General features: G+C 38.6%; 1 protein-coding gene across 1 annotated transcript; it reads right to left on the reverse strand.

The window, feature by feature from the left end:
- Positions 1-5,972: 5,972 nt before the first annotated feature.
- On the reverse strand, positions 5,973-16,722 carry LOC139737069 (protein farnesyltransferase/geranylgeranyltransferase type-1 subunit alpha-like). Its single transcript, XM_071647747.1, has 7 exons — positions 16,541-16,722; positions 15,444-15,558; positions 12,495-12,599; positions 10,962-11,237; positions 9,203-9,265; positions 8,664-8,838; positions 5,973-8,186 (listed from the first exon to the last, which is right to left on the reverse strand). Exons 1-7 carry the CDS (start codon positions 16,695-16,697, stop codon positions 8,082-8,084), a joined length of 996 nt encoding a protein of 331 aa, XP_071503848.1. The 5' UTR covers positions 16,698-16,722; the 3' UTR covers positions 5,973-8,081.
- Between the last annotated feature and the right edge of the window lie 8,268 nt (positions 16,723-24,990).

Below are 24,990 nucleotides of genomic sequence, written 5' to 3' on the forward strand. Positions count from 1 at the left end.
TTATGAAATGGGCGCCTGTGCTATCTTGTAGCTGTAGCTTGAGGACAACAAAGAGAAACTAAAAACTCTATTTACCAAAGAAACAAAGAAGAAAAAGACACACATGTAAAAGTTGCTGTGCTTACATTCTAAATATCTCCCCCATGCATTATCAATATATATTGTGGTGTAAGCATGAATGCAGGTATGTCAGGTGGAATGAAATCAAATAGAATCGAAGATTCTCTGCTCCAACCACAAGCATTACAATACACATTGATTTTTCGGGAATTTTCTTCTCATTTTCACACTTAGTCAGCACCTCATGTTATCAATGGGATATGAGAGCACATCAACAAGTTGTATGTTGCATGTCTTCTTCTTCGACGATACAGTGGATTGTCTGGTTCATTCATTTGCACTGCCGAAGTGGTTGGATTGACAATGTTAGACTGTCTAGCCCATTATCTTTCAGATAAACAGCTTTCTGTTTTTCGGAAGGAGGGGGGGGGGGGGGGCAGGGGAATCCAATAATGTCATTTCTGGTTTCAGAAATTTTGCTTATGCATCAAAATAATCTATCCACTGTGATTTTGTGGTATTGTTATTGTGTGTCTTTTTTTTGTGTTTTTTTTTCTAAATCAATTTACAAGTTATCACCAAAGAATTCTTGGAGAGAACCTAGTCAAAAAGATGTAGTAACAGCTTCACGAATTACCCTCTGGTTTCACTTTGTGAGCACTTGTGATAGTATGAAAGTATGAATTGTCTTTTTTTTTCCATTTCATCCTTTGTCAACCACTGAATAGTTAATCAAATGCTAAGAGTGTTGCTGTGGCACATAAAAGGAAGTTCAATCACACTCCTACTTCCTATCATCACTACTGTTTGCCCACATCCTCCCCTCCCCCCCCCCCCCCCACCTCCCCCCCCCCCCCCCCCCCCCCCCCCGTTGATCTTTGATTTAATTTATGCAACGACGATGATTGATGTAACAGTATTTTTTTCAATTAATGATGATAATAATGAATCACAATATATCATTCAGCATAAAATCATAGCAAATTTATGAAAATTAAGATAATGAAAAAATTCAAAATAGTAACACACTTGTGTTACTCAATGTGGTGAAAGAAAGTCAGCAACTTAGGGAAATATTTATGAACAAACAGGACCTGTCAGTGAAGAACAGCATGATGAGATAAGTGCTAAGCAGGGGCCACGGAACCAGAAGCTTCAGCCCCAAGATTTTTCCATTTGAACAAGAGTGCCACTCCCCTCTCCCACACTAAAAAGCATTCAGTAGCCCCTTGCCAAGCAGATTTTGGCCATGTTGAAGAGGGTTTGTTATTCAAATCGTGCACACTTCAGAAATATTGCATTGTTCTAGTGATTGTAACACAAGGTTTTCATTTTCATCCCTTGTCTGTTTTAGCTGTCAAGTGAAACATAATATTCTGATTTTTACCAAGTTGTGGACTACCTCTATCACCAAGATTGGGATCCAAACATCTTGCATTCACGGCTTGTGGAATAGCAAGGGTATAGCATATTGTAATTTTTATAAAAGAAGTCATGATTACAGACTCTTCGATCACAGAATCTTTGTGGAGTACTGTGTCACACTCATTGGCTTGAATTCACGAAGGTGGTACAATCTTTGTCCATGGTTTATACCATGGGCAAAGATTGTACCACCTTCGTGAATTCAGGCCCTTTACTTGTAGTCGGGATAATCTTGAATTTGGCGATATCTGTCTCTGTTGAGCTGAAATCTTCACTGATCAGTTGCTATGGTTTATCCCCTGTCATTTGAATCAACTCTCAATTACAAGTGCCCGAGATTGTTACTCGATAAGCATTGCCTGTGGCAGTACTGTTTGTGAAGTTGCATGCGATGTTTGTGTTGGAATCAAATGGGACTTCCCTTCAAGGTAAAAGGTGTTTTTACAGAATCAGTGCAAATTCAAACAAGAGTGCAAAAAAATTGCAAAGTGAATATCACACATTTGTTTCATCCCGAGGGACTGTAAAAAAGCTCACGTGGTCATGTTACTGCAGTGATTACTCATCGACTGTATACACACAAGAAAGCTAAACATGGCTTCGTATGAATTTGTACAAAGGATATGATTTCATCTGTCCTGGGAGATTGGGGGTATTATCCTTGCTACGTCTTTAGCCACGTCACAAAGGAAGCATTCCCCACTGTGTGAAATTTTGTTACATTATGCACGCAAGATAAACCTTAATATCTGGGGGGTCATTAGTATTAACAAGATAGCTACGACGTAGTTAAAGGTACCAATCAAATACCATGCTCGATTATTTGACTGAATTTTCACATTGGTCTCGACTTCATGAGCATTTGCCCAATCTGTTTTTCACTGCTATTTCTCGAGTATGTTTCACTGTACCCCTGAATGTGACTCTTCTATTGTGGCTTCGTAGTTCCTTGGTAATGTTTCACTTTAGCATTCAGTATGACCTTTCACCTTCCTGTTTACTCCACTTGTGAGCCCATTGCTTGAGAAGCTGCTCGACAAGGAAGCAAAAGTCGGGCATTTCCTCGCATGTTGCAACCTGATCCAAACGGCACAAGTGGAATATTGAACATGCACATTAATTTCAGTGTAGTTACAAGTATAGCTATTGCCTATGCGATGTCTGTTGGCAATGGCTAAACCCCAGATCTTGCAGTTGGTGGTCATGTGATAATGAAGTTCAGACTTACGTCATGAATGGAATCAAAAAATGTGTCAGACCAACCTGCAAGGCAGTATGAAGTTCTCTGTATCAAGTTTATGGGCATTCATTTATCATTATTACTTTTATTTGTATTTTTATTACTATTCAGCGTGTATGAGCCATGTGTTGAAAGGCATGCTAGCTCCTCTGTCTCTTCATACATGATAAAATGACTGTAATATAATTATAGATAGTCTGTTATAGCATTGATATTTGAAAGGAATTTCTAATTTTACATTTGCTTGCCTTTTGGTGGTGTATGGTTTGTGGTATATGTGACTTTTCTATAATCAAAGCTAACGTGTTATAGAATATTGAATATCCACTTGGTATTCTGTGCAGAAATTTTAAGAATGTGAAACGTTAAATCAATTTTTTGAAGAGTCGGCATCATATGTGGACAAATCAAAGTTGATAGGTTTGTTATCAAGGTAAGATTGGACTTTGTGAGGTCATTGTAAGACAGAAAAGTGAGTTACGTCATGTGATCTGATGTTTGCAAACAAAATGCAGAAGATGGTGACATTATTCTCTTCAGTTATGCACAAATCGGGATGAACGTATCCAGACATTCCTGAAAGGACGCCCAGGGAAAGAAAAAATTTCACCTAAGATTGTGTAGTAATGTTTCCCAACCAACATGCATAAATTGCTGGCAATTTTTTCTTCATGTAAGACTGTTAAGATCCAGGCTCAATTTTTGTATAAAATGTGGTTTTGACAGCAACTATTGCTGCAATGGTAAGTGTCATGGTAATGACAAGAAACTCTGCTTCCTGATTGGCCGTTGCTATAAGAGGTTTCCATTCAAGCAAGAATTGCCGTCCTAACATCTTCCATGTAACGAGACCCCGATGGCATTAAATTTGAAAATAGTCGCAACCACTTTCTTTACCAGAGTACAAATTGTACCATATACTCAGTCGTGCAAGCAGGTAGCTCTCACTTTTGCAAAAAAATATCAATAAAATCTTCAATCTGTATTTTCTCAAAGGTGAAAATGTTTTGATTTGGATTAGTGATAGTATGTCCTTGAACGTCTGAACATGAAGCCATAAATATATGTGTATTCAGAGGGTTCCAATTTATGGCTGCACAGTTTCTTGACAATTTCTCCCTTTTTGCGAAACACGACACGCTGCACATGGTAGTGCAAAAAGAAAGAAAAAAGAGGAAATTCTATGAAGCTCACTTTCTCTTAAATATTCTCATAAAGATTAATTTGCAAGTCATTCCCGTCAATCATCTATTATATTTAGAATTATTCAAGTTTGAGTGTGTGCATAAGAATTCTAGTTGGCAGTTAGGACATTTACTTGAGGGCAAGAAATAAAGAGGATAGGCCAAGCTCTGAACTGTGCGAGGGCTGTATGTTTGCATGCAAGAATCCAAACCTTATTCTGGCATGGCAGTGCAACAGGCCCACACATTACTAGTTCACATAGTAGTAGTCAAGTGAGTGAATACAACAGCAGCAGCAAAAGAAGAAGAAAACCCTGAAAAAATTCCAGCTGCATCATTTTCAGCTTGGGAGAGAACCAGATACAACTGTATAATTATGTCTGCAGTGATTTACAGGCACTTTGCAACTTGCCTTCGGATTTTAGCCCCTGGCAAGACTTGAGTTTGTTGCCACTACAATCATCTTGTTTTCCAGTGGTATACATGTATGTCGTGTATGATTACACCAGTATTTCGATGTGAGTGCCTATTATTAATGTATGTGTTGATAAAGTGATGAATATGTCATGGTATATCAGTTTCTGTGATGTGACACATTCTTTTTCTGTTTATCTTTCTATGTTCCTGTCTGACGCCTTTCAGTCAACTGGCGCAGGGAAATGTAGTATTCCCCCACTCTTTGAAAGAATGTATCATCAGAAACAACCCACTCTCCACACAGGTCATTATTTTGGTGGCGAGTATGTGAGTGAGTGATTGAGAGTGCGTGTGTGTGTGTGTGTGTAATCTTTTTCCACTTTGTTTTGAGATCACATACTCCGCTTGTGCAGCTCTCAGAAGATCTGGAGAACTTCAGTGTGTACATAACAGTATTTTCATTGTGGTCATTTTGTGACTTTCTTTCAGATATTTTTTTTTCTGTGTTTTTCTTATATGAATCAGAGAAGGAACCAAAAGACATGTATACCAAGAGGTTAGAGCAGATTAAGGGGAACATTACCTGAACATGTTTTTTGTTTTTGGGCGGGTTTTTTGTTCTTTTGTCACTGTAGGGAGATTGACATTGTAGTATGTTGTATTTGTATATAAATGTAATCGTTGATAACCATGGTTACATTATTAAAGTCTATCTGAGAAGAGAGCAAAGCTTGATTTTCTGTGTGTGTGATGAAGATGTAAGTATGAAAAATATTGGGAAATGATTATGTGTTCCACTATAACACAGATAAATCAACTATAGCTGTCAACTTGAAGCAAATGTGTAACCATCAGGAGATATGTATTTTTTTGTTTTTTGTTGTTGTTTATTTTAAATCATGACTTGGGGATTTCTGTTTTTCCCCCCTCAATTTCTCCTTTCTATTTCAACACATAATTTCGGAATTTCCTTGCAAAGCAATGTATGTGCTTGTGTCTAATGTGGAAAAGAAGCAGAACGAAAAATAAATTTGAATGCATTTGCAATATATGTGGAGTAGAGGTGGTGTGATGTTTGGAAGTCCTTTCGTATGCTGTAAATGTTGTATTACATCATGCACATTATCTTTTGCAAATCAGGACAATGTATTTTCATGAGTGGTTGAATTTGCAGTCTATAAAATAATGGAATGAGAAATAGGTATTTCTTCTCTAATGCAAAGTCATCCATTGCCTGCCATGGAGAATATATTTAAAACTTTAAACCTTCCAACCATTCTGAATGTTAGGGAAAGCATCTGAAATTTGACCATTCCCAGCTTTTGTTTCAATGGCAGCTTTTCCTTTTCCTTGATAAGTTTACTACACACTCCTACGGGAACTGCTCTTTCTTTCCTACATGTACAGTTGTACTTAAGAACGAAATCATTCCTATTTTTCAGTCAGAAGGGTTGGGAGGTCTGTACATGTATATTCATTGCAAATTGTTGTCAGAGGGAACATCATGGTGTGTTGTTCATCTTGCAAATATAACCCACAAAAGTTGCACAGATGAAACCACCAGAAAAATATACGTATTATACAGTAACTGGGTAAACACAGCAGGGTGTGGGGTAGGTGTAAGTGACACAATTAATTACTAGGACACAACGGAGATGGAATGACAGTGGTTTGATTTACATTGCTATTGACTCACTTAGGCATGTACATGCACATAATACAGACAAATCACATCGAACCTTGTCAAACTCATTGCTTGTTAGTGATGGCACCATAAATAAATCACTTATCTTCAAACAATGTGCATAGCATCTGTCCTTTATGAAGAATATGCAAATTCCTTGGTATAGCAAGTTTGGATGATTAAGTTACTAAACACTGGATAAATTTTGCACATTGATTGCACGATTGAGAGAAATTAATACAAAGTAAAAGTGCATTGAATGTGAATAAAAACTAGAAAAGAGCCAACAGATAAAGATCTGTAGAACCACAGTAATACCTTCTCAATTAAAAAAACAAAAAACAAAACAAGACAAAAATGACAGTCAAAACATGTACATTTACTTTTCATGCAACGGTAACAAAACCATAAATGTTTGGCAAATCTCCATTTTTAGAGGGATATGGATGAATTCTTCATGAAGTCATTCTTGGGCCAAAGAAGGGAATCCACTTCAGAATTATGTTTCATAATGAAAGCATTTCCATCCTATTGGGACCTCATCTTATAAGATGAGTAATATATTACTGTGATATATCTGGCCTTTCTTGCACAGAAATCCTCCAGTTTACAGACCTATTTACATCCTTTTCAGTGCAAAAGTTAACATACAATTGATGACAATAATCATGCACAGAACATGGGAGGTATAATGCAAGCAACATTACCTTGAGAACTCTTGCCGTGGTGCCAATCAAACATCTTACCCATATCAAAATGGTCACAACTTTCTTGACCACTGTCAGATTCTACCGACATGTTCATCAATCCATTGCATTTGTTTCATGAGACATCGTATTCGTGGAATACAAACTTGCCTCTTTGGAATGTTATCCATTTACCCAAGGGCCATCAAATATAGGATATTTAATTTGGCTGTAATGCAGTGCAGCATTCTTAGCAGAGTACCGACAAAGATCAAACTCCGACAGAACTCTACCACCAACAGCATGTTGCTACTTTAAAGTGGAAAATGTGGAAAACAAATTCTCTCCACGTTTGTTTGTAATCATAGGGACAACTGCCATGTCACATTTTCAGGCCACGTCCACTTTATCCTTAATAAAGCAGTTCTAGGCTGAATGAGGGAAATTACAGGGGGAAAGACAGAAAAAAAAAAGATTGGCTTCATCTGATATATTTCACATTGAAAAAGAACAATCCTCCGTGTTCTTGCACTGCACAATACATGATTTAGCACTATACAACTGTAGTAACTTTACATATGACCATTGTATCACACGCATTACAACCAGCATGGCATACATTACGTGCTTACAGTTACCGCCATCACATCTACACATTTACATAAAATGGTTCAAATGCCTTTGGAGGGAAAAAGCACTGCACCTCGCACCATTAGACTAGCCTGCCCTTATTCAATTGAGGACAAAACTCCCTTAATCAAAAACTGCACTGACATGCTTCTTTATGATGCTGCTGCTCCAACACAATTTTCCTTGGCATCTGATCGCAAATTGGTGCAGGAGGGGGGGGGGGGAACATCTCTGGTGCTCCTAGCATGTTAAAAGACCATTGGAAGGTCCTGACATACTTCAATGGATGTGCAATATCAGCCTCAAGGAAATACCATTTCATTTCATCACAAGAGGAGAAATATTCACATGATCATCTAACTTAACACATTTATCAAGTGTAACAGCGATTGCATAACAGCGCTAACTTCCAATACTTTGCATATCTCTTTTCTTTTTATTTATCCACAAGCTTCCACCTTTTAAGCAAACACCCCATTACATTTGTACATTTCAAGCTAAGAACAGCTACAGCAGGTGTTTCATCCACGGAACAATCGGTGGTAGAGCTCTTAGGTTTTGTTTTCAGAGGCATCCTTCCCATCTTCATTTTCCTCGTACATGTAGCAGTCATCCTCTCACAAGTCATCTCCGCTGAAACTGCAGGGGGTAAACCGCACACTCGGTCCTTTACAGAGTTCGAACGAGACCCCATCTCCCTCACTACCTTGTTACCGTGGTGACAAGGTCAGCGAGCAGGACAAGATCCCCGGACGCTAAGTCTGATCTTGGGGTGCCCCGAACCGAAGGGAAAGGGACCTCTTGATGTACTCCCAGTATTTCTGCCGAATGCTGTCCACTTGAATCAGGACATCACAGAGCTGCACGGGAAAGGTAAGACGGGTCAGAGAAGGCCGTCAAGTACGATCTATTCACACTTCTTGCTCAGCAAATGCAATGTCCTCTCTGCCTGTGAATTACATCTTTTGCATGTCTAAACTGTTATATGTTCAGTGGAATTCAAATCGATTCAGTTCAATTCCATTGAACTCTTTTCAAATCAGTTCATTCATTAACATTCAATTCTACTCATTTCCATTCAATTCCATAAATTACGTAAATTTCACTTAATTTCGTTTAATTCCACTCTATTCAATTCTACTCATTTCTATTCAATTCCATTAATGTCATAAATTTCCATTCAATTCCATAAATGCCATAGATGTCCATTAATTTCATTCGATTACACTCTATTCAATCCTATTCAATTCAATTCATTTCAGTTCAATACCATACTGTTCAAGTCAATTCCATTCAATTCAACTCAAGTTGAACAGAACACTGCTCTCAGGTCTCACCTGGGTGGCCTTCAGGAGCGTGCCGTCGGGGGCCGCTGCCTTCTTCTCCAGCATCTCCTCATACATGTCGACCATGAAGGCCAAGAGGTAGGGGGAGCGGATGTCCTCCGCGTACATCGCCTGACACATCTCCTGCAGGCCAGGGAAGCTGTGCATGTCACGCTGCATGAGAGCCCTGGGTGGCAGCAGCCCCAAGAAGACGAAAAGGAGCAAATCGGAAAAACAAAACAAAACAAACAAACAATGCAGATACAATGTGCAGGAGTAGTCCGGCATTTATGTGACTGCCTTACACTGAACCCTCAGCTTTTAAATGTGTAAGTGTACATGTGTAATGATGCATCACAAACAGTACATTAGAGACAACTACCGTACTACTGCCTGACAGTTTAAACCTCATTACATAAGACTCACATGCCCAAAAGAAGATGCCTTTCAAAACTTTAAATCAGGAAGTTTAGACTGATGAAAGGGGGGTACTACAATTGTCAGACAGAGAGTTCACACCACGCAGGCTGAAGTACAGACCACAGTCTTACCCTTTCAAATAACTCCAGGAGCTCTCGTTGTTTGGCGCCATCTTGATGAAATCCATAGTATACCTGGACAGGTTAGAGAGCAAAGTACATCCAATGAGTACAGTCTCTCCAGGGGGGCATGTATTCCAAGACCAAAAACATTCGCGAATTGGAGATGACAGACTTTTTTAGCAAACTGAACTTTCATGAATTACCAACTGTGACGAAATTTCAAGTGTACTACATGAAATATCACGACAGTATTGAAGAGTTTTGATGCCTGTTGACACACAGTTATGTTAAATTTGGAAGTGCAGTAGCAATCGTATTTGATCACACGGTACATTGTACGTCTAACTGTTACAGCAGTGGCACAACTTTCAGGCATTACAAGATGTCTGGTTTTACAGAGCGCTTACATGGATTGTGCTCATGATTATTATAGATTGGCTATGAATATAACTTGGAGGGAAATATTACCTATTCATTGACACAAGCACATTACACATTGCATTATACAGGGGATGTGATTTTAATTGTTCACCTAACATAACAATTTCTGATATAATGACAGTGGTACCTGTAGAGACAACAAATGGCACGTTCCTTCAGTGTTAAGCATGAAAGATCTTAATTATTATAAAGAGTTTAAATGCAAAAAACAACATATTCATTCTTATCAACTTGAGATATTTGAGACTGGAGCTGTTGAAAAACAAAGAAAACTAGAAAAGCACTCTGAGGGCGCAGACCTGAAGTAGCTCATTTCCACCCTACAAGCATGCTGAAAATCATCCATTTTCCAATGATAAAGAAGCCTTGTGTTTACCTCATCAGCTGCCTGCTGCACGCTGTGCCTCAAGCAGAGCATGCGCTTTAGTGCGTGTACGCAAACCTCAAATATGCGCAGCTTGAACTCCCAAGTTCATTGACCCTATTTGCCAAAAGATAATAAAATCCTTCAAAAATCCATGAAACTTCTGGATCACTACCAAAATTTGATCATTTGTCCCTTACGTCATTATTAACTTTTCCTGTAAAGCTGTAAGTTTCATCCAAATATGTTCACAAGTTTTTGAGTCACTTTGCAAACTGACAAACAAACAGACCAACACCCACTCCACATTACATCTTTGGCAGAGGTAACAATGAAAATATCTCTTCAAAAATACTTCTTGTTATATTACGAGTGCAGTATCATTGAAAAGATTTATTTTTTCTCTATTTGATGATGACCTTACTTTTATATAAAATTTTGAAATGGCATTTATCTGCTTTTGCATTCAAATTCTTAAGACATCCTCATCGAGCACACAGTATTGTCTCTCCACACGCTTTCTTCACCACAGAGTCAATTGTGGTGTACACAAACTATGGTCAGCATCAGTACTAGAATTTTATTCTGCCTTGAGACCACTTTATGTTACTGCATGTAGCACACCAACAGAACATTTGGTGGTGTTTTTTTTTTTTCAATCAAGTACAGTGGACTCCCGTTATAACGAAGTCCTTGGGACCAGCAGTTTTCTTTTGTTATATCGAAATTTTGTTAAAACCGAACAAATAAACAATAAAAATACATAAAGCGGATAATGGTGCAGCCTGAATTTTCACTTCATTGTAACCGAATTTTGTTATAACTGTGTTCGTTATGACAGGAGTGCACTGTAGTTTAAATTCACTGCAGTTTACTGGCTGTCAAAAAGGTGCACAGGAATGTGATACCCTTGCAAAGCATATAGCTTCTCAGTTTCCATGGCAACCATGCTAACTAGCTTACTTGACTTCCCGCTCCACGACATCTTTGTCCCCGAAGCCTGTCGTGCTGCTGACGACAAAGTATCTCTGGTTCCACGCCGAGTTGTTCCTGAGGTCCTCCATGAGGAGCTTGTGGATGTAGTCCAGTTCTTTTTCCCACAGCTTGAAGGTCTGCAGGACCCACTGTCGGTGGGACCAGGCGTGGTAGTTCTTCGCGTCTTTCCGCAAGACTCTCTCGGTGAACTCCAGCTCCTGGGATGGATCCTGCAGCCACTCCACGATGGCCCTCCGATGATGCCTGCAGAAAAAAAATAATAAATAAAATTGATCATGATGGCCGAGGGAATGAGTCATGTTTTGTTCTGTGAACTACGGCAGCTTTTTAGTAAAAACACAATGAGAAAAATTATCATCACTACTTTTAGCATTAGTTTATCACCATAATCATGAACATCATTATTATAATTATTACTGAAACTACTGTATCTCATATACTACTACTACTACTACTACTACTACTATTACTATTACAACTACCACTACTATTACTACCACTACTACTATTACCACTACTACTACTACCACTACTACTACTACCACTACTACTACTACCACTACTACTACTTCTACTATTACTACTACCACTCTACTTATTACTACTACAACTAACCACTATTACTACTTCTGCAGTATTATGAAGATTAGGATGAAGATCTGTTATTCAATACAGGCTTTTGGTCTGTTCTGAATGTTCTGAAGGTCCTCATGCACAGGACCTACTACACATGGACCTTCATCACTTGTTAATTCATGCACCTCTTTCTGTCAAAAGCATCACTATAACATTTTAGACATGCTTTCCCGCTTTGATCTCATCATCACCGCTGACAGTGAGCCTGGATAAAAACAAGACGGCGCTTTCCTAAATCAAGAAAAATGCATGTGCAGTTGTAGCGTATATTGGGAAACCATCACTCATGCAATTCATTTGCAAAATACATATACTTTACAAAAAAAACAAATATTTTGACAAGTTGGTTGTGATTTGTAATCTAATTTTTCCTATTTTTTTGGATATTGTTTCAGAGTACATATGGACAGTAATGATAGACTTAGATGGCATGTATTTCCTAACATTAAGCAACATTACATGCATGTCCACAAGTGTCCACTTCAGTGGTTACCAATTTAGTGACGCAAAATTTATCATGTAACAAGGTTTGCAGCTCCCCATCACTGATGTTAAGTCAAATGCATTTGAGTCTAAAAAGGTGCCTCAGCCAAATATGACCAAAATGAGGGAAAGGTTTCTTTTCTCAGTGATGATACACAATCAAACAATCACCATGGTCCAAACAACTGAATGTATTCATTAAGATGCACATAATCAGGTGGTGGTGGTAAAGATGGGATCAAAGAAAGACCTCCATTCATAGTCCACAAGTGTAGTAGGTCAATGCTTATACAATATACAGTACTGGTAATAAGTTGATGTAAAATTTTTACTTTGTTTAGTATGCAGGCAAATGACATGCATGTGCAAAAGCTTTCTTACCAAACTTGATAATTTTTTGGATGATCAAGGATGACTTCAGAGATGTAGAGCATTTCTTCCCTCAGGTCTTTTTTCAGTGCCTGCAGCAAGACCCTCCTGTAATGCCTGCAAGCAACGGATTAAAGAAATGAGCACTGAACCATCTTGTTCTGTAGACGTCAGTGTGGAAAAGCATTTAAAGGGAAGGTAAACCCAAAGAACAATGTGGATTGAGTGAAAGCAGCAACATTAATAGAACATAACAGTGAAAGTTTAAGGAAAATCGGACAATCGATGCAAAAGTTATGAATTTTTAAAGTTTTGGTGTTGGAACCGCTGGATGAGGAGACTACTAGAGGATATGACATATGAGTGGACAACAATACAAAGAAAATATAAAGGAAATTCAACAAAAATTCACTTTTCTAGAATTATGAAAGAGCAATGGACCAACTGCTTTCAGAAAGCAGGGGGAATAATTGCTACCCTTAACATATGTCAATATCAAGTTGATGGAATTTGTAATTTTCATGAAAAATGGATTTTTGCAGAATTTTCTTTATATTTTCTTGGTATTGTTGTCCACTCATACGTCATAACCTCTAGTAGTCTCCTCATCCAGCGGATCCAACATCAAAACTTTAAAAATTCATAACTTTTGCATCAATTGTCCGATTTTCTTCAAACTTTCACTGATGTGTTCTACTAATGTTGCTGCTTTCACTCAATCCACGTTGCTGTTGGGGTTTATCTTCCTTTAATGAGACTATAGGTTTCATATTGCTTCCATTGGCCTCTAGAGGCTATCTTACGAGTGTGGCTCTCCTATTCCAACTTTGGTACTGTAGTTTTCCATCAGAAAATATTTCCAGCTTGTAATTCATTATATTTCCCATTTTCTGATACACTGCTACATATCTTTCTGCATGACCATTTTTAAGATTTATCAAACATATACCATTACTATGAATTTTCAAAAAAAATTCCTTTTTATCCATTTAAATTCAAGGGAAGTGTTCAGGCTAATTCTAAACTTGCCGTTTCAACTGTCTAATGTTATCAACCTATTCACACAGTGTAAAAGTACCATGTACTTGTACATTCATGTTTAGATTACCAGTATACACATACAATGAAGCATACAACATGGAATACTTGCTACCCTGGGGATGTACGAATGCACCAATTTTGCTTTCTGGTGCCATCACATCTTAAGTAGGTTGGGAAGACTTATTGCTCATATGTTAGGGCAAGATAGGAATTGCCATGAAATACATTTGTTATAGACACAATGTCAACCAGTTTATATGAATATAATGAATCTGAATTCTCCTGCCCGCCCAGTCACACATTCTTATCATGTTTACCCAATATGCTTTTATTATGCAACACCTCAATTCGTCACCTGTGAAATATTGTATTCAGTTCAAAATTCTAACCCTCACATTCAAATGCATGGAAGGTTCTGCCCAAGTCTATCAATCCTATGTGAAGTGATGCATTTATACACTTCTACCACAAGTTTAAGATCTTTGTCCACATCACTTTTGGTTTCTCCAAAGAGTAGTACAAAATTGCACAGGTCTTTATTTCAAGCTGCCTCTGCAGAACTATGGAACAATTCGCCACACTCTATCAAGAATGCAGATTCGCTTAATGCATATTTAGGAAACCTGTAAAAATTTATCTATTCAGGAAAGATCTTGCTGTTTTGGTTAAGCACTCAATGCGAGTCTGTACTCACTCACTTGCCATTTCTTTTTTCTTTAGTGCGCACAAACTGATAATGCACTACACAAACGTGTTTGCATAATCATTATCACATATAAAATATGAAATTGAAAATTTTTGTGGCCTTTTCTACACTTCAAATGCATTCATAAACCACTCATGCTCTAATACAGCCCTTTCTCACAAGGTCTACAGTAAACATAGAACTCTGAGGGTCTTGTGAGATATGGTAAATCTGACACGAACAAAAAGAACAAGTTATTACCCCCCCCCAAAAAAAAAAAAAAATTGAGAGAAACCTTTGCAAAAACTATGATCATGTTGTTAATGTTCCTTTTGATTCTAATCTCCTTTTGTAGGTGTATCAAATTTCCTTGTAGAAACACATTTAGAAGTTAAAAGCCTCTGCAATCTTTGTCAAGATTTATTATTCACAAACAACTACAGTGGAGTCAAAAGGGGCCTGAGCTTTCGATCCTAGTAGAATCTTCGTCACAGGTAAAATGACACACAGGCAGGGAAAGCAATCACATACAAGGACTTCACACAAGAAGAACAGTCAGGGACGGGCTAGGGACACAGAACAAAGAAGACAAAAGGGGAGGGTAGGAAGTCATGGGCAAGGAGCCCAACAGGTAAAGGGAGGGGGGATTAGAGCAGAAGGGTGGACAGACAAAAGGCAGAGGAGGGTCAGTGGACCATAGGGGGCAACCTTTGAAGGATAAGGATGAATAGGGAGGCAACATCAAACAAGATAAGGAACAACAGAAGGATAAAGAAAGGATAGAGTGAAATAGCAACAGCATGGGGGAGGGTGGCTGAACAAGCAGCGAGCCCTAAAAAGGTGTACCAAGAGGCAACAAAATGAAAGTGAGAGTCAACCAACAAATGTAAGTTATCAAACATATTCAAAGCATATACACAATTATAATAATATAACAATAATGATATTGATAATAGAAATGAAAATTATAATTTACAGAAAAAAAAGAAAAAAGAAATATATATATATATGTATGTATATGAAAAATGGGGGAAAACACAAAATCCAAGGGAGAGAAAAATGCATATGTTGATATGCAAGCATGAATAAGCATAGTAAGGACAAACATGTATGTGCAGGTGGAAAAGGGCTGTATAAAAGAGACTCCGACAAGAAGGAATCAATGTGATCTGAAATCTAAGGTGAAAACTGGCATCACAGCTCACGACCTCTCTTTCATATAAAAGCCTTCTTACCATACTGTATAATTGGCGGCATTCAACTCCACTGCATCTTTTGTAAGCTGTAGTGCACGTTCACTGCGTTCATCAGCCTTTAGTACAGCACGGAAGTAATCAAAGACATCCTGGACTGATATTGGAAGACAAAATAAAAACAAAACAAAACAATATAGGCCTAACGATAACTAGGGAGTTGATTTATAAAGTCCATAACAAATACTAGTTCACTATGTGAGTGAAGAATGTTGCTTTCCTAATGTACATGTACAGCATGAAAAATTAGGCCTTATGAGGTAAATTTCCATACAATAGCTTGATATCCTACATTCAGTATTATATTGCACATGTATAAAACAATGCAAATTTGAGACTAAATCGCTGGACCTGTTAAAGATGTAAAGTCTATGAATCAAACAACTTGTGTGATGTATGATTGTCTTCTTCTTTAATCTGCGCAGGACTACGTACGTAGCCCATCATGTACAGCAACCGTTGTATTCTTTGAGGAAAGACTAGCTAATCTCTGGGAGATGCCCCTCCCCCCACGCCCACTTATTTGTCATACTACTCAAGGCTAGTCCCCACTGTCCTTACTACATGTACACTTGCTATTAAATGTGAATTCGTGGATGTATGCATACAGCTAACAAGAATAGACTTTAGAATGGTACGGCAAAATTAATGGGGGGTGTACAACTTCTCAACAATGCCACTGAAGTGGACCGGGCCAGGGGCCTCAACATGGGCACCTCTCCTTATGAGCCTGAGCACCCCTCATCATATTCATGCTCGTCGCAATGAGTGGGTTAATTTCCTCGACTGATGTGAAGACAGACAGGGTCAGCGGTCCCCCCCCCCCCCCCCCCATATCATCCCATACGCAATGCTTGTGAACGTGTGTCCTTCTTCCCCGAACCATTACATTCACCTTCAGATAAGCCTTCAGTATGGAGTGTTCTAGACTAGACTAGACTATATCAAAACACAATTGAATATCTGCGAGATCAGAGTTCTTATGGCTCGTACTAGTGTCCATCACAGATTTGAACATGTGGGACTATTAATATTTACTTCTGCGGCTCGGTTATCATATTCAGGCGCAGGCTACTTACACCTGTCGGAATACGCAATGCGGACAACTGGATTTGGCCCATCATCCTGAGGAATAGGAGTAACATCATCCCATTCTGGACGATCTCGGTAAAATGTGAAACCAGCCTCCTCTTCGAAGTCTGAGCCCGAATCAGCATCTACTTCCTGAGTAGCCATGTTGACACACGCACCAGACAGACTGTCTTCTTGTTATACGCTCTTCCAGCAGCTTCGGCTGTGAACTACCATACCGTGGGCTTACACACCGTGCCGTACCGCACCGTACATGGTGTGTGGTCGCAAGCAGGGCCAGGGAGGTACACTGAGCTCTCGGCCTCTCGCGACGGAGTCAGTATATAACGTTGAGAATATTCTAGTATGATTGTTGTTGCCAGTGTTACGTGGTGTACAAAAATAAACTAAGATTAACTTGAATTAAAAAATATGAAATAAAAAAGTCACATCGGTGGACATGTACCCTATCAGGACACGAGTGCGTATATCGTAATATAATATTGATACAGTCATTCATATTCATATTAATACACAAAACATTCAAGTCCTACAGTTGTATTACATAAGAATAAAATGTACATATCCATGCGAATTGCATGATGAGTATCTTATTGACATTGCCTTTTTAGATGTGCAATATATAGTCTTCATTTTTGTACAGAGATTAACTCAAAAAAAAAATGGACTATCAACTTCAAACTTCGAAACGTCATCTCGATGTATCATGTCCGAAGGACGAGCAGTCTCCTTCGGCAACGTGATCAGTCATCCGTGATGTCAGTAGGATATAAGGTCGTTTTTCGAAAATCATGATTATCCTCGTCCATTCTCCTTTAAACAGAAGCAAATTTTCAATGAAATTTTCCACGGCATATCATTTAAAGACAGCCTTAGTACAGTCGTAGCATTGAATTGAACTATAAATAACGTGTATAAACTAGCGCTTACAAGCGCATGGAAATTTGAACTCCCTCCAAATTATCTCAAAATTATTTTGTCCGAATATTTTTTAGGCCTAAATTATTATTATTTACGGGACATTTTTAGCATTTGAAAAACTGGTTACAGTTCGTTATTCTGAAGGTTCGTTATTCCGAAGGCTCTTTAGTCCGAAGATTCGTTATTCCGAAGATTCGTTATTCCGAATTTCATTTTCGGATTGACGAGTACCTCCGGAATAACGAACCTTCGGAATAACGCCACAATAATGTTCGGATTAACGAACCTCTAGGTATAGGGAATTAGTGTGTTTCAGATTAACGAACCTTCGGAATAACGAACAGCACCAAAAAAAAAAAAAAAAAAAAAAAAAAAACCCTGACGCCAACACACTAGCTCGAAACTCGTTCATGCAATAGAAATTTCCGGTTTTTGTATTGTATTGTTTGTTTGTTTGTTTTTTCATGGATCTGAGATGCCAAAGACATCTCGTAGGAGCCTATATATAGGTTCACCAAATTTTAAACTGATATGACGGCATACGGTCCTGTTGAAGTTGAAATTCTGCGCATGCGTCAATTGCGACATACACATAATGCAAATACAAAAATAAAACCCCTGCTCATCTTAAAACCATTGTAGCTCGTTAGGATGAAAGGTAATCGTCCTTTTCTTTCATATTCTGAAAGCCCATGAAGATCTGATTTGATGGGTCGTCGAGGCTCAGGGTAAAACAATCTAAAGTTATGAAATGAGACCACGTCATTGCATGCATTATTTCACAAGTGAACAACTTCTAGAGATCTGACGAAATTTTGGTTGTATAAATCAATGTCAAAGGTCACAAAGATACACTGTAAAAACATCGGTGTTAGACTTAACACCATGGGTGTTAAATTTAACACCGATCAAGTGTTAATAGAGGACCACACCCACAGGTGCAGAAAATGCACTGTGATGGTGTTGAAAAGTGTTCACTTGACACTTCGTGGTGTTAATTTGACACTGTACCTGGTGATATTTTGACACTGTACTGGTATTAATTAAAAAATGACACCACATGGTGTTGATTTGATATTTGTTGGTGTTAATATCAATGGTTTAACACCCGTCTAGCTTCAATAAGAGACCACACCAGCTGGTGTTACTGTGGTGTAAATTTATTTTCAAATTTTTTCAAAAATCTAGTATTTTAATGTAAAATTCTTGATCGTCTTGTTTAAATTAAAAATCAACAAGAAGTGCAGTTACTAAGAAACTCTTCAAAAAACAGTTTTATATTAGGAAATGACACCCGGAGGTGTTAATTTAACACCATAAAATGAGCACCGAAAATTTAACACCAGCTCGGTGTTCACTATTAACACCGGACTTTTTGCAGGTATATAAACTTCATTCCGTATCTTGGTAACTACATTCACCTGGCAGTACACATGACTCATCGTACTCAACCAGTTAAATCACATTTTCTTCTTATTTTGTACCCCGACCCTTATGTGGCCGACATAATTTTAAAAACTTTGACAGCAGCAGCACAAAATTTCACTTTGAAATCAGACTGATTATATTATGAGAGTATAATTGCAAGAACTTCAGCTTATTGAAGGAGGCAAACTTAACCAGAAGAAGAAGAAGAGGAGGTGGAGGAAAAAGAGTATAATAAGCCTACCGACCTTTGTTCACTCCTTGAATTTTTTTTTCATATTACAGTTTCTTGACTGAAAAAAAAAATAAAGTAAAGAGGAAGGATTTTGTGACACTCTTGACAGAAGATCTAGTCGGAGAATGTGTGAAATATTGACATCATTTTCTCTTCACTCGCGACTATGTAGTTTTGGCTATTGTTGTTTGTTCGCAAGAATATGTGAAATGTTTAAACTGCAACCTCATCATACTGTCGATTTTGAAAAGTCCTGCCTTTTGACTTGTATCCTCTAATAATATGTACTTCTCCGATAGTCGACTAGAGCAATATTGGGAGTGGAGCTTTCCCTTATGTTTAGAATGCAAAGCAGGAAACGCCAAAGTTGCACAGGAGTGGTCTGAATCTACAACAAATTTCTCCTAAGATGTATAGGAAACTTTTTCGTTTCAACAAGGTGAATGCCCCGTGATCAGCACGCAAAATATGATGAGAAACGGGTAGGATGTTTGACATCTGTGGAGAGCAAGGAGACCTCTCTCCTGCGACCTTGCAAATCCGGTGTGGTATATAGGCGAGAATGTCCGTACGGAGAAACACTCAGCGCGGGGAACCAAATCTCCGGATATTATGTCTTCGGACCAAATATCCTGTTCGCGAGGACCAAAGGGGGAACCGAATCAGCGGGTTTATATATGAAAGAGCCTTTTCGGGAGGACCAAATTCCCGCCGAGGGGAGATCAAATCGGCGGGTTTACAATGGATACGCCTCCTACACTGACTTCCAATAGCATTTCAGGGAAATTTCGAGAATCGGCGTGCCCTCCGGGGATCGAAGATGGCGCTCTTCTTGTCGAGAAACCACGAGAAACCGGCGCGGCGTCCAGTTGTGAACGGCCCAGCCTGACCCGAGTGCCTGACATGATGTAACGGACAATGGACCTTTCCTCTATGATCAGTGGTCATCATAGTCGTGTTTCTGACAAGATACTGAATATTAAACTAATCGAATTTTGATTAAAACTTTAGAAAAATGGTTTGATAATGACCAGTTAGCAGTGGTTGGTAGGGATGATTTCATTTGAAAACTATAGGCCCTTATAGTTTTGCAGTTTAGAACTATGTGTATAAAATTGTTTTTTTTTCTGAATATATCAACAAAACAAATGCAACTTTGCGGTGACACACACGCGCACACACTCTATTACACGCGCTATTTTTATTTTAGACATGCTTTCAGGACCTATGAACGCAACTAAACGGGGGAGGGGGAAACGAAATCGAAAAATCAGTAGCCAAAAACTATATAGCATGCATTCGATTTTATATTATTTTCTCTACTTTTATATCAATACTTCGACACACTTCTTCTCTAAAGGACATTATTGCATTTACCAACATATAAGAAGCAAACATTCAGAGATATCGATATTTATTAAGTCTCAACCCATCTGGCAGCCAATGGAGTAAAACCTAGTTTAGATATCACATGCATACTGGCCTTTTTTATCATTAATCTAATTGCACTTAACGCCATCGCGTATTCGAGCAATGTTGACCTTCAATGAAGAGAGTAAAGTCGAATGAAATAAACAGTAAGAGTTTTATGAATACAAAGAAATAAGTTTTAGTAGTTAGAATATCAGGGATGTCAAGTTTTCACGAACGATTAATTTCAATTGCGATCCTATTTAAGGGGGTTATGATGTCATCGCCTCCTCGGCTTGTACAAAAGTATGGGTATTGACATAAATCAGGGAGGTGGTCACACGTCAATTCAATTTCAATTCAGTTCAGTTGAGATATATTCTAATTTCATTCGTTCACAAAAAAGTAAAAAAAAACACCACAAAAACATACAAAGTATAAAGGCCTATACAATCATCATAGGTCCTTCGTCTGTCATGTCATTTTTGTCCAATAAAGTGCATAAACCTTTGTTTAAAGTCAGCAATGCTTGATAGGCTCTAACCTTTTGAATAAATGAATGAAAAGGGTGTCGCCGAGTTAATTGCAGTATAGCAAACTTTGTAAAAAATATGCAGGTTAAGGTAGGGTGGTATATGGTGGTGGTAAGCAGCATGCGCATGCAGTACCATGTGCGCAACACGTATTGTTTGTGTGTGTGTGTGTGTGTGTGTGTGTGTGTGTGTGTGTGTGTGTGTGTGTGTGCGTGTGTAAGTTTGTTAAAAACTATCATCTTATGAACATCCTGAATTTCCGGACGATTACGAAGTACATTCGTCTGCTTAATAGGCAGTGGCGTATCTAGGGAAAACGGCGCCCGGGCCAAGCGCGAAAATTGCGCCCCTAATTTCTGAAAAAGTGTTCAATCCCAACCCCATCCCGGTAGGGACTTTAAACAAAGTCCACACGATATGCTTTTTTCAAGCACTTAAAAGGGGTCTTTTTGAGGGTGATTTAAATGTAACGAATTTTGATAAATTTTGGCGAGCGAGCGCAGCGAGCGAGCCGAAAATTTTGGTATTTCAGCTTATAAAACATGGAATTCTTGTCATTTTTTTGCTAATCAAATCTTACAATTCCAATCAAGATATAGTGACGGCCTTACAGAACTCGATTTATACCAACAAACTGCATGAGGAATTTAAAAAGTACTCTAAATTAGTACGCGCGAGTTAGCCGAAATTTGTATATTTCCACGTCATCATCACGTTTTGTTCTTATCTCTTTTTTCTTTTGATAAGTTTTGGTGAGAGAGCGCAGCGAGCAATGCCGAAAATTTTTGTATTTCAGCTTACAAAACATGGAATTCTTGTCATTTTTTGCTTATTAAATCTTACAATTATAATCAAGATATAGTGACGACCTTATAGAATGATAACGATTTATACCAACAAACTGAGGACTTATAATATAGGTTTTCCCGGCCAATTTCGCACTTTTGTCAGTCCATTTGATAAAAGGTTCATTCAATTTAGCGAAAATCCTCGTCACTGCACATTCTGTCATTCAAAATTGCAAGTTGGTCGTTCAATTTAGCATTTCGATCAATGAAATTTGCACATGTGCCATTCAAATTCGTAAAACGAGCATTCAAATTGGCACGTGCTCTTCAGTCATTCAAATTCGCCAACACTGGCCGAAAGGGGTACTTCAGTCATTCAATTTCGCGTATGGGCAGTCAAATTCCTAACATGTGCATTCAAATTAATGTCATGTTATTTCTTTTTTGAAAAGGTGATAAGATTTAAACGCGTATTTCTATGTGACTTTTTGTTTCATCCACGCACTATAAAGCAGTAAAAGTATCATATTTCTTACCATATTTATGACTCGAAGTTGTTGTTCTGTAACGCCCCTTTTCTTTCATACATGTCATTTTAGGCCTACATGTACCAATACTACAGATTAACTTCATCTTCTTACAGTCATGGCAGAACAAGTTAGATACAGACGTATTTCTCAAGAAGACAGAAAAAGAATTATAGAAACATTTGATGATCATGACCTTGACTTCCTAGAACTGGCCGACACACTCGGAATAAAGCACTATACGGCCAGATAAGTTGTGGCCACATGATGCACTATATCTTCGGACTGGAAGAATCACTAAGAACATTGAAGAAAAAAAAACTGTTGCCAAAATCTCTAAAATAAGTACGAAAATATGAAATGTATATGACGCTTGCAAAACAATAACTATGTTGACAAAAAAAATAAAGAAAGAACCAAAGCATAAACACGCGTGCTAAATTGACTGCAAAAGATGTTAAATTGGATGCCCAAACATGAATTTGAATGAACGAGTGCGGCATGTCCGTGATCACGTGACTACATCATTCTAAATTGAACGAACGAATAACGAAATGGTGGTCGTTTTACGAATTTCAATTGAAAAAGTGGTAATTAGAATGAGGCTAAAGGTAATTTGAATGCTCCACAATGAATTTGAATGAAGAGATCATAAAATTGAACTACCGAACATGTCATGTACGCTAAATTTTGCTAAATTGAATGCAGCAATTAGGAATTGGACTGACAAAAGTGCGAAATTGGCCGGGAAAACCTATACTAGTACTCTAAATTAATACGAGCGGGTGAGCCGAAATTTGTATATTTCCGCGTCATCATTACGTTTTATTCTTATCTTTTCTGATTTGTTTTTTTTTTTTTGCGCCCCCCCCCCCATATGTTCGAAACCGTTGGCGTCCTCTCTTGATCCAATCGGCGATCGCTTCAGAACGAATAAAATTGCAGCCGCTGCTCCGTGTAATATTTTTCCTGCTTAATATAAAATGACATGTGTGCACAATTATAGACATTGTCATTTTGTGCGCGTCATCATCACGTTTTGTTCTTATCTTCTTCTCTTTTTTTTTGATGAATTTTGGCGAGCGAGCGCAGCGAGCGAGCCGAAAATTTGTGTATTTCAGCTTACAAAACATTGACTTCTTGTCATTTTTTGCTTATTTAATCTTACAATCCTAATCAAGATATAGTGGCGGCCTTTTAGATATCGATTTATACCAACAAACTGTGGACTTGAAAAAAATACTCTAAATTGTACGAGCGAGTGAGCCGAAATTTGCATATTTCCGCGTCATCATTACGTTTTGTTCTTATCTTGCTCGATTTTTTTTGGCCCCTCCCCCACCCCCAGTATGTTCGAAACCGTTGGCGCCTTAATTCTTTTGATCCAATTGGCGATCGCTTCAGAACGACAGAAATTGCAGCCGCTGCTCCGTGAAACATTTTGCCTGCTAAATATAAAATGACATGTGTGAAGACAATAGACATTGTCATTTTGTCCGCGTCATCATCACGTTTTGTTCTTACCTTCTTTATTTATATAAATTTTGGCGAGCGAACGCAGCGGAGCGAGCCGATTTTTTTTTTTTTTGTATTTCAGCTGACAGAACATGGAATTCTTGAGTGAACACAATAAACATTGTCATTTTGTCGGCGCTATCATCATGTTTTGTTTTTATCTTGTTTGATTTGGTTTTCTGGCCCCCCCCCCACCATTCTCCCTCCCCCCCCCCTTTTCCGGGCGAGTTTTTTTTTTTCTTCTTCTTCTTTCTTTTTTTTCTTCTTCTTCTTTTTTTTTCGCTTTTTTTTTCGCTTTTTTTTCTTCGTTTTTTGCGCCCCCAAGGAGTGGCGCCCGGGGCACGTGCCCCCCTTGCCCCCCCCCCCCCCCCCGATACGCCCCTATTAATAGGCACATTGCTGGATGGGAAAATTCATCCATAATTTGAATGAAATTATTATATAGAGTTGTAAAGATTCAGGAATTATTAAATTGGTCCAGATATGTGGTAACAAGTTCATAATTACTCAATCCATACAATTTTGTACAAAAAAACATAGGAGCAAAAAAAAAAAAAAGACTTACTAAAAAAAAAAAAAGACTTACTTAAAGATTATAACATGCCTGCCTGCAAATTATGGATGAATTTTCCCATCCAGCAAAGGGTGGGTTGGGTGGTGGCGCGTCGCGTCAATGGGAACACCACCCTTCGTCCAAAGCCCCCCCCCCCCCCCCCCGGTTTTGCCGAAAGCGTGCGTTGGGAGCGTTGGATCGCGTCGCGTTGACTGGAACCCCACCCTTCGTCCAAAGCCCCCCCCCCCCCCCCCCGGTTTTGCCGAAAGGGTGCGTTGGTACTTTTTCTCATGTAATATTAACCCTATAAAGCCCAAGCTATTTTGACCCTTCCCAGGCCCAAGGGGGGGGGGGGGGGGGGCACATTGTGCCCCCCCCCATATAACTTTGTTATTGTTTGATGTTTCATCGTCACTTTTGGCACATGGGTAGAGCAACTCAAAGTCTTCATGACCGCATACTTTAATTTTTCAAGGTCACACATAGAGGGCGCTATTTACCAAAATATAAAGAAATACATAGGAAATATG

This window comes from Diadema antillarum, unplaced genomic scaffold (genome assembly GCF_040938485.1).
Source record: "Diadema antillarum isolate AM-2024a unplaced genomic scaffold, OU_Dant_1.0 seq00000679_RagTag, whole genome shotgun sequence".
Classification (NCBI taxonomy): Eukaryota; Metazoa; Echinodermata; class Echinoidea; order Diadematoida; family Diadematidae; genus Diadema; species Diadema antillarum.

What these genes read in the sequence shown, in the direction of transcription:
- LOC139737069 (XM_071647747.1), bottom strand. Translation starts at nt 16,697, where the DNA reads ATGGCTACTCAGGAAGTAGATGCTGATTCGGGCTCAGACTTCGAAGAG. An exon ending in CCAAAAAATTATCAAGTTTG is followed by an intron (nt 11,238 to 12,494) that starts GTAAGAAAGCTT and finishes TTTTTTCTGCAG; the next exon opens with GCATCATCGGAGGGCCATCG. An exon ending in TCCTGGAGTTATTTGAAAGG is followed by an intron (nt 8,839 to 9,202) that starts GTAAGACTGTGG and finishes GCTGCCACCCAG; the next exon opens with GGCTCTCATGCAGCGTGACA.